The 13,444-nt window shown below is 48.0% G+C and overlaps 1 protein-coding gene across 8 annotated transcripts in view; it reads right to left on the reverse strand.

The window, feature by feature from the left end:
* Positions 1 to 13,444, reverse strand: part of huwe1 (HECT, UBA and WWE domain containing E3 ubiquitin protein ligase 1) — a 269,110-nt gene that overhangs the window by 216,063 nt on the left and 39,603 nt on the right. For all 8 annotated transcript variants that reach the window (XM_041179576.1, XM_041179574.1, XM_041179571.1 and 5 more), the window contains exons 2-3: positions 10,430 to 10,502; positions 1,561 to 1,659 (exon numbers count right to left, since the gene is read on the reverse strand). In XM_041179576.1, the coding sequence (XP_041035510.1) occupies positions 1,561 to 1,659; positions 10,430 to 10,474 (144 nt within the window). In that variant the 5' untranslated portion in view covers positions 10,475 to 10,502. The remainder of the gene's footprint in view (positions 1 to 1,560; positions 1,660 to 10,429; positions 10,503 to 13,444) is intronic.

A 13,444-nucleotide genomic window follows, 5' to 3' on the forward strand; every position in this document is an offset into this window, starting at 1 on the left:
GTGTCGGCGGTGGAGGGAGTGAATGTTTGTGGATGTGGTGCCAATCAAGCGGGGCTGCTTTGCCCTGGATGCTGTTGAGCTTCTTGAGTGTTGTTGGAGCCGCACTCATCGAGGCAAGTGGAGAGTATTGTAACACACTCCTGAATTGTGCCTTGGAAATGGTGGACAGGCTTTGGGGAGTCAGGAGGCAAGTTACATGCCTCAGCACTCCCAGTCTCTGACCTGCTTTTGCAGCCACAATATTTATATGGCTAGTCCCTGGTCAATGGCAATCCCCAGGGTGCTGATAGTGGGGCATTCAGCAATTGAGTGTCAAAGGGAGATGGTTAGATTCTCTCTTATTGGAGTTTGTCATTGCCTGGCACTTGGAATGCTAAAGCAATGAGGTGCAAGAATGGACAAAATAAATAATTTTGGGCTGCTTACTTTGGGAGGACTTCAAGGCAAAATGAGAACAGTTCAAATTTACCAGGATGCTACCTGGTATGAGGAAGCATAAAATATGAAGACATGAAAAATTTGGGTTGTACTCATTCAAACAGAGAAAATTAAGGGATGATTCGGAAGAGGCATTTGAAGCTGTGAGGGGGATGGGATCGAATGCAGAGAAACAGGCCCACATTCTGGTGTTGGTGGGGTTGAAAAGAAGTGGGTATAGATTAAATGCAACAGATTTAGGACAGAGAGGAGAAACTTTAAAAAAAAAATCAGCTGTGGGACTGTGGAACGAACTACCAGAGTTAGCGATTGAAGCAGAAATTCATTAGGATAAAACAGACAAGGAGCTTGGTGTGTATAATTTGGTTTGCATTTCTGAGTACCTACATGGCAAAAGTATTTCACTGACTATAAAGTGCTTTAGGAAGCCCTGGGGACGTAAAAAGTGCTATAGAATTGCATGCCTTGTTTCAAGAGTTGAATATTGCTGAAGAGAGATGTTGCCAAAGTTTTTCATCTTGCGCTCATCAGGACCAACACAAGAATGCAAAATCTCAGGCGATCACAAGAATTTATACTGGAGGAGGAGAGGGCCTTGATTGGTTGGCAAGTCAACTCTGACTGGTCGAGGCATTGCCATGGAGAAGGCAGAGAAGGAACTATAGGCTCCCCAAGCTCCTGGGTATTCAAAAATGTCACAAGGCTTGAACATGTTCCTTTTGCTTGCAGAAGACGGGTCCCCGCCTATGAATGTGCACCGCTTGTGTCGAAAACCTTCTCTTTTCAGTAAAACAACATTTAAAATAGGTCATGTAGGTAGCTGGTGGAAAAGATACATACCATAAAACCTTGTGAGATACATTTCAAGGCCATGCAACCTAATATTTCAAGCTCCAGATAACAGATTGGGGCATTTCTGATTCAAATTCATCAGTGAGGCAACCATGCTGGAAACGGCCCCTTCTAGGGCAAGCCAAGCAAGGAATGCCAGCACAACTGTGCTGCCAAGGTTTCACCTAGGGCTCTACAGCCTGTGGAGCCACATGTTAGAGCACTGGTTTCCACACAGACAGACACACACACACACACACACACACACACATCAAATAGCTGAATTCCTACCTTTCCAATATTCCATGTCTTGATTTGCTGAAGTTCTGTCAGGAGCTGTTCGTCATTGCAGGCCTTCAGCTTATCAATCAGAGCTCGGCAGTCAGCAGGCTGCAGAGGAGTAGAAAGAACACTTGCCTCAGTTTGGGAAAAATTCTGGCGCTTTTTTTTTTAAACCAATTACCTCAAGAACTCAATTTAAAGAGAACTGGGGCCTAATCTGACAAAGTATTCCTCCCACTTTAAAAGCACCATCACATCAGCATCGACTGCTTACAGCAAATTTAAGGGTACAGCTCAAAGCCTCACTGGGTAAAGTACCTAACTGTGTAGGTGTCTGTCTTAGCCTCTCCTGGCTGGCTGGCTGACCAAAGCAACTGCAATATAAACTCATGAGCCGCACCTGCAATTCCCCACCCGCAAAGCATTCACCATCTTTCAGTCCAGCAGGTCTTTCAGCACCTTAGTTTCTGCTACTGAAAGTTGTGGATTTTAAAACAAAACTGAGCCGTGGCTCAGCTATGGCACCTCACCCCAAATCAGAAGGTCCCGCTCCAGAGGTTTGAGCCAACTGAGGGAGTGCTGCTGTGACCACAGATGTCGCCTTGAAAGACTGAACAAGCCCCCACCCCACACCCCTCGCAACAACCACGAACACCCACCCACCAAAAACTTGCTTTCTAATCTGGGTGCAAAATATCCCATGGCACTGCATGAAGAGGAGTAGGGGTTCTCTCAATGTCCAAGCCAACATTTACCCCGTGGAAACACCCGGTCTCGTAACGTATCTCACTGTTTGTGGGAACCTCACTGGGTGAAAACTGAGTGCCTTGCTTCACCACGTTACACGCGATTGAGCTTCTAAAGGATTTTGTTGGCCGCGAAGCACTTTGCAACGTCACAAGGCGCTGCACAATTCGTCATTGTGGACTTCCATTCGGCGGAGACCCACGTATTCGCAAGTTGAGCCTCCGGTTCAGAAGTGCTCGTGACATGACACAGGCACCCATGACTCACTGGCCTGTTCAGAAACCCACAACTTGTCCGCCACGCCTCACCAAGGGGCCAATCAAACGCCCTTCGAAAGGACGCAAGAAATAGGAGCAGGCCATTCAGCCCTTCGAACCTGCTCTGCCATTCCATGAGGTTATAGCTGATCTTCCACTTCAATATCATTATCCTGCACTATCCCCACATCCCTTGCTGCTTTTAATATGTAGAAAATCTATCATAGCCCTCTGGGGGGGGGGGGGGGGGGGGGGCGGGTAGAGCATCCCAAAGATTCACCACCCTCTGACTGAAGAAATTCCTCTTCATCTCAGTCCTAAGTGACTCACCCCCTATTACGAGACCGTGTCTCCCCCCCCCGCCTCCCCGGACGACACGCTCAGCACATTTGCCGCTACAATCCACAGTCCCGACCAGATCAAGGTAGTGGAATCAGAGCCACGAAGGAGTTAAAATCCACTCTCACTGAAAATTCCAAGTTCAACTCGGCTTAGTCCAAACTGAATGCCATGTAGGGGATGTTAGAGGAAATCACCATGCCAACACATCCAAAAACAAAACACCGATAATCCAAGATTCCCCCCGCCAAGAGTTTGCAATGTATGCATGTCAGCAACGAAGCCAACTCTCTCAGTGCAAGGGAAAATTGATTCTTAAAACAACTTACTGAACAATCTGAAACAGACCGACTTCAAGGGAAAGGTAGCGTAGTGGTAATGTTATTGGACTAGTAATCCAGAGTCATGCTCTGGGGACACAAGTTCAAAACCCACCACGACAGAGGGAAATTTAAATCTAATGAACTAAATCCGAAATAAAAGGCTGGTCTCAAAAATGGTGACCATGAAAGTACCAGATTGTTGTTAAAAACCCCATCTAGTTTTCAAATGCCCTTGAGAGGGGGAAATCTGCCATCCTTACCCAGTCTGGCCTACGTGTGACGCCAGATCTCACAGCAATGCGTCTGACTCGTAACTGCCTTCTGAATTTTTTTAAAATTTATTCGTTCATGGGATGTGGGCGTCGCTGGCTAGATAGCGTTTATTGCCCATCCCTAATTATCCCTTGAGAAAGTGGTGGTGAGCTGCCTCCTTGTACCACTGCAGTCCATGAGGTGTAGGTACACCCACAGTGCTGTTGGGGAGGGAGTTCCACGATTTTGACCCTGCCACAGTGAAGGAATGGACGATATTTCCAAGTCAGGATGGTGTGGGGCTCGGAGGGGAACTTGCAGGTGGTAATGCTCCCATATGTCTGCTGCCCTTGTCCTTCCAGATGGTAGCGGTCGTAGGTTTGGAAGGCGCTGTCGAAAGAGCCTTGGCGAGTTGCTGCAGTGCATCTTGTAGATGGTACACACACTGTTGCCACTGTTCATCAGTGGTGGAGAGTGTGAATCTTTAAGGTGGTGGATGGGGTGTCAATCAAATGGGCTGCTTTGCCCTGGATGGTGTCAATCTTCTTGAGTGTTGTGGGAGGTGGACTCATCCAGGCAAGTGGGAAGTATTCCATCACACTCCTGACTTGTGCCTTGTAGATGGTGGACAGGCTTTAGGGAGTCAGGAGGTAAGTTACTCAGGATTCAGTGATAGTAAAGCCATTGAATGTCATGGGCGATGGTTAGAATCTCTCTTGTTGGAGATGGTCATTGCCTGGGATTTGTGTGGCACGAATGTTAATAGCCACTTGTCAACCCAGGCCTGAATATTGTCCAGGTCTTGCTGCATTTGGACATGGGTTGCTTCAGTATCTGAGTCATCGCAAATGTTGAACATTGTTGGCTGATGATTGCACATCACCACTTCTGACCTTATGACGGAGGGAAGCAGCTAAAGATGTTGGGCCTAGGACACTATGCGATGCCCTGGGACTGATGATTGATCACCAGCTATACCTCAGCCATCTGTACTAAGTGTGACTGTAACCAGTGGAGATTGTGTCTCCACCACACCATCCCCTCACCCCAACGCAACTAAAAAATTTGTCCCCATCAGGAATCTTGGCGTGTCCACCACAGGGCCTAGAGGGATTTGCATTAATGGTGTTCAAGCCAATTCCAACATCCAGCAAGACCCAAGTAAAACCGCTGCAAGGATACAGCCTTTCGCCAAGCACCCATTTTGCAGAAAGCGACGGGCCCAGTATATATTTCCAACATTGCTTTAGACATTCAAAGTGCACGACGTCCGAGGTGCTAATTTAATTCAAATTATTTTAATTAGGAACTAGCAAAATACACCAGCCAACCATGGCGTCCTTGACACTCTCAAACTCATCTTAATTTTCAGAGCACGCACTGGAATACTGGCTCGAGTGCTGCCTTTCTGTAAGTGGCTGCTGGAAGGCATATGAAGAAGCACGTGCAACCTCACCTTCACGCAGGAATCAGGGGTGGAAGGGAGACTGAAATCCCAGCAATTGCAACAGCTAGTTACGGCAAAGCAGGATCAGAGGCCTGCTCTCCAGCTTGTACTCTTAAACCAGGAGGCCTGTCCACCCCCCTCCCCCTCCAAATGAACGGCTCCACAGAAAGCCACATTCTTCAGGTGCGGGACCTTGGCCAGCTTCTCTAACTCTGCGGGCGGAGCAGAGACATTGGGAGGGAGCATACAAACCTCCAAACTTATAAGTCTGCCCAACCCTTCAAGTACCACCCGCCCAGCACATGGCGCAGTCTGCAGGTCGAGCACAGAGTTCTGAGGTGGCGTGAAATCCATCAAACCGGAGCAGAAGCTGTCTTCCTGGGAGGCTCCTACCGTGTTCCGAGTGGAACAGTTGCTTCGGGAGTCTGATGTCGGGCGTACGATCGACAAATGCCCAGCGGAGCTGGTTTTGAGTGATTAGCACCTCGGTGGTGGGGACGATGGCTTGGCAGAGGACACTGCTGTTGAACCACCTATCCTGCCACCGGATTTGGAGGATCTTGTGAAGGCCCTGTTGCTGGTGACTCTTCAGTACATGGAGGTGTCTGCTATAGATTGTCCAAGTCTCTGGAGCACATAGGGGGTCAATGCTGCTCGATAAACCATGATCTTCATCCCAGGTTTGAGATCCTGCTCCTCAAATACTCTTTCCCTCAGTCGGTTGGAGGCGATGATGAGTGTCATCGTCCAGGAGAGCACATGGGCTGTGTCTTGGCATCCACTGTAGGTAAGATTTCTGCATAAGCTGGACACTGATTCCATCGATTGTTTAACCTCCTAAGAAAGAGCCATCAGCTGAGATCGAGCCTAGTTCTACCCTTGTGTAATTTTTAGATGTGACCCACGGTTCTCTCCACTTTTCCAATTGAAAGGATATATAAACACGTGAACATCATCTTGTCCCATCATTATTGTTTAGACATGTCTTTGCCCTTGTAAAGTATAGGGATGCAGCTTTTTAGGCCTATCTGGGAAGCCAAAGTGTCTAAAACTGGGGTCGATCTTGTCCTTGTAAGGTGTATGTATACCTGGCGTTGGCCTCTTCCTCAGGCACAATGCTGTCTTGTCTAAGTTCAATGCCATTTCCCCCAGTGCATTGAGATCTGAACGGTTTGCTCCCTTCCATCGTCCTAATACTTGCACAACTCTTCATATCATCTGTCAACTTGTGGGTTGTTCTTCCAGCACCAGCATCTAGGTCATTGCTAAAGGTAGTTAAAAAAAAACAAAAGCCCTAATGCCCATAGCCACAAGATTCCAGTAGTAACTGGTCTCAAGTGGACTGTGGACCATCGATATCACCCCACAGTTTGTATTCTTTTAACCAGATCTTAAAAATTGGGCTCCAACCATTTGGCAGCATTCAGCACTGTGTATGAAACTGCCTGCCAACCATACAACTTGGGAGGTGGCTATTCAGTCCACCAGTGATGCAGCAAAGGTTTTGCTAAATTTGTCCCTGGGATGAGGGAATTGTCCTAGGATGAGAGGCCGAGTAAGTTGGGTCTATATTCCCTGGAGCTTAGAAGAATGAGAGGCGATCTCATTGAAACATACATGATTCTGAAGGGGTTTGACAAGGTGGACTCAGAGATTGTTTCTGCTGGTCGGGGGATCTAAAACACTGGGGCACAGTCTCAGGATAAGAGGGCGATCATTTCGGACTGAGGAGGAGGAGAAATTACTTCACCCCTCGAAGGGTTGTGAACCTTTGGAATCCTCTAACCTAGAAGGCTGTGGATGCTCCATCATTGAGTATATTTAAGGCCGGGAGAGGCAGATTTTTGGTCTCTCGGGGAATTGAGGGATATGGGGAGCAGGCAGGAAAGTGGGAGTTGAAGTGGGGCCGAATGGTCTACATCTGCTCCTATTTCTTATGTTCTTACTTTTTCAGACAGCACGTTCCAAATTCTAACTTACTTTGGGACAAAAATGTATCCCCACTGGCTCATGTGCCAAGTATGAGCCTTTCTAGTTGCGGAAACAGTTTATTTATGATCACAAACTCAATTTTCAATACTTTTATTAAACCTCCTCTGCAAGGAGGAGGGGGAACGCAACCCGAGCAGAGGTAAACTCCGTGTCTCGGGCTCTGCTCGGCTTCTAGCACCCAGCAGGAAATGCTTAAACTGCCCTTAAGTATGACAACCCCGTCCACCATTACAAGTCGCCTATTATCAACTTGGAGCTCCCGGACCCCGAGAGATTCACCTTGCCCCACTTTTGACGGGTAAGCTTTCACCACCCCCCCAAACCCCACCCCGAAAAGAAAGGTTAACCACCAATGTCAGTCCCGGGGGGCTTGCTTGTGGAAAGAAATAAAAAATGGGCAACGCAGAGCAAAACCAGAGGCTGTTCGTCAGAAACAAATTAATAATACATGGGGAGGGAAGAGTGGGTGTAAGGTAGGGAGAGGAAACCACATTCAAAATGAGTATAAGGGAGGCCATGAAGGCACATTCACTCTGCCTCAGGTTAACGCAGCTGTTTATGATACAGACCTCGCAGTCAAACATTAAACAAAAAAAAAAATCAATAGCACTATTTTACAGACAACTTAGTGCCCCAAGGGCGTCTGAATCCTGGTGATAAAGTAAACACAGTCACGTTAGGCAACAGAGGGGATTCCAGGCAAGAGCTTCAGCAGGGAGGTGGGTGCGGGGGAAATCCACTTCATCACACAGCAGCCGCCATGCGACAGGGATCTCCCTCAGCACAGAAGCACCGCAAGGGCTGCGGCAGTGTGTCGGGTAGAGCAACGACCCTTGATCACGACTCAAGCTACACCAGGAAGTGCTTATGTTCGGCGGTGGTGGGGGGGGGGGACCACCCCTTCAGCAAATGTCACCCAGAGCATGCCTCAAACACACAGTCTCGCAGGAGAATCCTCCAAACTGTACCAGCCGTTTCAGTTGGAAAAACAAGACGTGGGCCTTGAGGCAATGGAGCCAACATTCACTAGCAGTTACCTGGCCCTCCTACGCGTGAATAACAGCACTGTTGAATTCGCAGTGTGAAGTCCAGCTAAGTCCAAGGGGAGCGGGAAGGGTTGAGAGGGGCAAGTGCAGTGGATGGAGCAGAGAGCTGGAGTGTTGCACAAGAGAAATTTATGGCACAGTTTACGTGATTGCTTGCAGTCTTTCACATAGCTATGAAAAACATTTTAATTGGGCAAACTTAAAGCAAAGCTGTTACTGCTTATGGATCTCAGTATTGCTGCTCTATTATCTTATCTCTATTATCTTCAAAACAGGATGTGGGTGACAGTGGCAAAGCTGCATTTGTTTCCAGTCCTAGGTTGCCTGCTGAGCCTTCTTGAAGACGTTCAGAGAAGGTTGACTTGGCTGATTCCTGGGATGAAGGGGATTTGTCTTATGAGGAAAGGTTGAGCAGGTTGGGCCTGTACCCACTGGAGTTTAGAAGGATGAGAGGTGATCTTATTGAAAGGTACAAGATTCTGAGGGGGGCCCGACAGGGGCTGAGAGGATGTTTCCCCATATTGTGGGGGGGAGGATCTAGAACTGGGGAGCACAGTTTCAAAATTAGGGGTCTCCCATTGAAGACAGAGATGAGAAGGAATTTCTTCTCTCAGAGGTCATTAGTCTGTGGAATTCTCATCCCCAGAGAGCAGTGGAGGCTGGCTCATTGAATATATTCACAGAATCTCAGTGCAGAAGAGCCCCTTCGGCCCATCGAGTCTACACCAACACGTGCGAAGCACCTGACCTACCTACCCTAACCCCATTTACCAGCATTTAGCTCATAGCCTTGAATGTTATGACGTACCGAGTGCTCATCCAGGTACTTTTTAAAGGATGTGAGGCAACCTGCCTCCATCACCCTCCCAGGCAGCGCAGTCCAGACCCTCACCACCCTCTGGGTAAAAAAGTTTTTCCTCACATCCCTCCCCCTAGACCTCCTACCCCTCACCTTGAACTCATGCCCCCTTGTGATTGACCCTTCAACTAAGGGGAACAGCTGCTCCCTATCCACCCTGTCCATGCCCCTCGTACATCTCAATCAGGTCGCCCCTCAGTCTTCTCTGCTCCAACGAAAACAATCCAAGTCTATCCAATCGCTCTTCAAAACTTAAATGTTTCATCCCAGGCAACATCCTGGTGAATCTCCTCCGCACCCCTTCCTGTGCAATCACATCCTTCCTATAATGTGGCGACCAGAACTGCACACAGTACTCCAGCTGTGGCCTCACCAAGGTCTATACAACTCCAACATGATCTCCCTACTTTTGTAACCTATGCCTCGATTGATAAAGGCAAGTGCCCCATATGCCTTTTTCACCAACCCACTAACATGCACCTCCACCTTCAGAGATCTATGGACACACATGCCAAGGTCCCTTTGTTCCTCAGAACTTCCTAGTGTCATGCTGTTCATTGAATACTTCCTTGTCAAATTACTCCTTCCAAAGTGTATCACCTCACAAATTCCAGGGTTAAATTCCATCTGCCACTTATCTACCCATTTGACCATCCCGTCTATATCTTCCTGTAACCTCACTGTTAACCACCCGGCCAATTTTTGTGTCATCCGCAAACTTACTAATCCTACCCCCTACATATGTCGAGGTCAAGATCGAGTTAGACAGATTTCTTATCGACAAGGAAGTCGAGGGTTATGGAGGGGGACAACAGGAAAGTGGATTTGAGGCCACAATCAGATCAGCCATGATCTTATTGAATGGCAGAGGCAGGTTTGAGGAGCCAAATGGCCAACAGCTGCTCCTGGCTCTTGTGCTGCTGCAAGTCCACTTGGCGACGGCGCATCAAAGATGGTAAATGGTGGGGAATAACAGGATATTGAGCCAGTGACAATGAAGAACAGCGGCATACACCTGGGTCAGGATACCCATGTGACAAGAGGGAAATCGTGGGAGTAATGATGCCACGAAATATAAGAAATGGAAGCAAGAAGTGGTCATTCAGCCCCTCTAAGCCAGAGCCGCCAGTCAGCAGGATCATGGCCAATATTTAACATCAGCTGCACTTTCCACCTTTTCCATCAATTCCCTTACCGCCCAAAAATATATCAATCGACCACTGAGCATCCACAACCCCTGGTGGCAGAAGGTGCAGGGCTGCCCAGGCAATGACAGGTGTGCGAAGGAGATGCTGAAGTGCGCGCCTCACCAAAGGTCATGGAGCAAAGCAGGGGAAATGGCACTGACGTACCAGTCAGCCACAATCTAAGTGATGTGCAGGCTCAAGTGGCCGAATGGCCTAACCCCTGCCCCTCGTTTTAGCACATCCGCAGTCTGCACTGTGGCCAGTGACGCTAAACGCAGTCAGATATTCTGAATTAAGCAATTTTGAATTAGGGACATCCTGTGCTGGAGCAAAGTTACTCCCGCCTCGGAGCAAAGGTCAAACATTTCGGGAGACAAAACGACCAGCGTGCGCAGAGATGGCGGGCTCTTCCTTAAACTGCAAACTCACCGCTTCAGTTGGCGTTTTCTTCAGCTTCGTTCTGTCGACTTTCATCTTTCCTTCTTGTTTCTACAGTCTAGTTCTGTGAAGAAAGGAGAAACGTTTGAACAAGCAGCAGGCTTTGATCATTTTTGTTTCGAAGAAAATAAAACGCACGCACAGTATTTCTTTCTCAAAAAAAATAAAAGAATATAAGACGACGATGACCTGCAAGAAATTTTTAGAAACCATTTGGAGAAGTAAAACCAAAGAACGCATCCACTTCTGATTTTGTTTCCTGCACCATGGCTGCAACCTGAAATAATGTTTACGTTTTGAAATTTGTTCTTGGAACTTGCCAAACATAGTGCATACGCCCAGTCCAGATTGAAGAGTCAGCTATCTAAAAGTCCAAATGCAGCAAGACCTGGATAACATCCAGGGCTGACAAGTGGCAAGTAACATTCACGCCACACAAGTGCCAGGCAATGACCATCTCCAACAAGAGAAAATCCAAGCATCTCCCCCCTTGACATTCAATTGCATTACCATCACTGAATTCCCCCACTATCAACATCCTGGGGGTTACCATTGACCAGAAACTGAACTGGGCCAGCCATATAAAATACTGTGGCTACAAGAGCAGGTCAGAGGCTAGGAATTCTGCGGAGAGTAACTTTCCTCCTAACTCCCCAAAGCCTGTCCATCATCAACAAAGCACAAGTCCTCCCCACTTGCCTGGATGAGTGCAGCTCCCACAACACTCAAGAAGCTCGACACCATCCAGGACAAAGCAGCCCCGCTTGATTGGCACCCCATCCACAAACATTCATTCCGTCCACCACCGACGCACAGGGGCAATAGCGTGTACCATCTACAAGATGCACTGCAGGAATTCACCAAGGCTCCTTAGACAGCACCTTACAAATCCGCGACCACTACCACCTAGAAGGACAAAGGCAGCTGACGCATGGGGAACACCACCACCTGCAAGTTCCCCTCCAAACCACTCATCGTCCTGACTTGGAAACATATCGGCTGTTCCTTCACTGTCGCTGGTTCAAAATCCTGGAACTCCCTCCCGACACCACACAGACTGCAGCGGTTCAAGAAGGCAGCACACCACCACCTTCTCAAGGGCAATTAGGGTTGGGCAATAACTGATGGCCTAGCTAACCAAGCCCACATCCTTTGAATGAATTTTAAAAATTGGGTACGGCTGGCAAATTATCTTTACTGAAGTCTTCCCACAGTTGTGAACAGTTACTTGCTTAAAATTAACAATTTGGCTACTTTCGCAATTGGCTTTTGTGTTTTAAAACCTAATATATTCAGTTACAGAAGTTGGTATGGTTGGGGTTTGAAGATTTGCCTTCTGGATTGCTCGTCCAGCGCAGACAAAGCTAGACTACCACACCCCAAAAAGGTTGACAACGGGAGAGGTGACTACGTGTCGCTAAAATTTGCCAGTGTGCTAATTCTGTGATCCACTGCGGAGCCTGCCTTGCACGGCTACGTGTGCAGCGTACCTGAGCAGCACTTGCCGAAATACAGCCGAGTAGCCTTTGGATCTGTCTCCGTACTATGCCCAGTTTTAGTCGCGGCACACAGTGGGTGGTGTAGCAGCCTTGGGAAAGGTTCAGGGAAGAGCCACAAGGATGATTGCTAGCTGAAAGCACCTCAGCTATTGCCGGACCTCAACCTGTTAACTTTGAGGTGCTTAGTCACCAGGCTATTGCGAGCGTGGAGCAGACTTGACTGGCCTCAAGCCTAGACCTTTCCTGTCTGGTTTTGTACGGCTGCAACACAGATCAGATTGTAATTTGCAAACAGCGAGGTGACGTCAGGAGCGCCACCAAAAAAGGCGCCCGGAGGAACACAGGGAGAAAGCCTTGGATCAGGCTGGGCCATCTTATCTTTGTGGGCTCAGCAGGAGAGGAAGGCGCAGGGGTGAAGAGGGTAAAAAAAAATTAATCAAGTTGACTTTTTTTTAAACTGAATTGTGAAACTGTACTGAACAGGCAAGTTAGCCTACCCACAAGGGAAACCAGAGCCCTGCTGTTGCAGCTTACATTTGGACACCATGGTTCTCTGTGGAGTCCAAAGACCAAACTGCCTAATCCTGGCCCACTCAAAACCAAAACCACCCAGGTCCAAACTAGTAGCATTATTAATCTTGAGGCTGGAGGGTCTCGTAACACGAATTTCCCAAGGGCAAAGCTGAATTATACTGAGTACTACAATAGGAACACCATTCACCAAACGACGCACAGAAGTCTTACAACAGTGTTTTTGAGCCCTCAAATCAGCTTTCACATATGTGGGTAGAAACAAGGGTATAAAGTAAAGATATTTTCAGTAAATCAAGGGTGACCGAGTGGAGTGTGGAGTGGACGGGACTGTCAGCACAGGGGGCGGTCCCAAAACTGAACCGAACTGGTTCGAATCAGAACAAAGAGCACACAACAATCAAAGCACAAAGCTGGTCCAGGGTTGGACGCGTCTTCACCCACCATGCCGCTGCCAGGAGAATGCCCAAGCAAATCTTACATGCTGTCGGGAGCAAAGAAGAGGGAAGGCATCGAGACAAACCAAATTCAGCGTAAGCGAGGCAGAACAGACTAGATGAAGTTACGTTGTGCACTCTGAGCCTATGTTTTTTTTTATACGTTGTGGGTGTCGCTGGCTAGGCCAGCATTTATTGCCTATCCCTAATTGCCCTTGTTCAGAAGGCTTTTTTTTTACAAAAAGAGTCAACCACATTGCAGGCAGGGCCGATGGACTTCCTTCCCGAAAGGATGTTAGTGAACCGGATGGGTCACCATCAGACTTTTAACGCCTGATTTTTTATCAAATTCAAATTTCACCCGGGACCCTGGGTCTCTGGAATACTAGTCCAGCGACAATACCACTATGCCACCGCCTCCCCCTAGTGTTCTAGAGTTGAAAACAAATAACAGCCTCAATAACAAATCATTTCAGCAAGTATTTGGCCACAAGTAACAGAACAAAGTCTGCAACACAGCATGCACAGGACAAGCCAAC

The sequence above is a fragment of the Carcharodon carcharias genome, chromosome 35 (genome assembly GCF_017639515.1).
Source record: "Carcharodon carcharias isolate sCarCar2 chromosome 35, sCarCar2.pri, whole genome shotgun sequence".
Taxonomy (NCBI): domain Eukaryota; kingdom Metazoa; phylum Chordata; class Chondrichthyes; order Lamniformes; family Lamnidae; genus Carcharodon; species Carcharodon carcharias.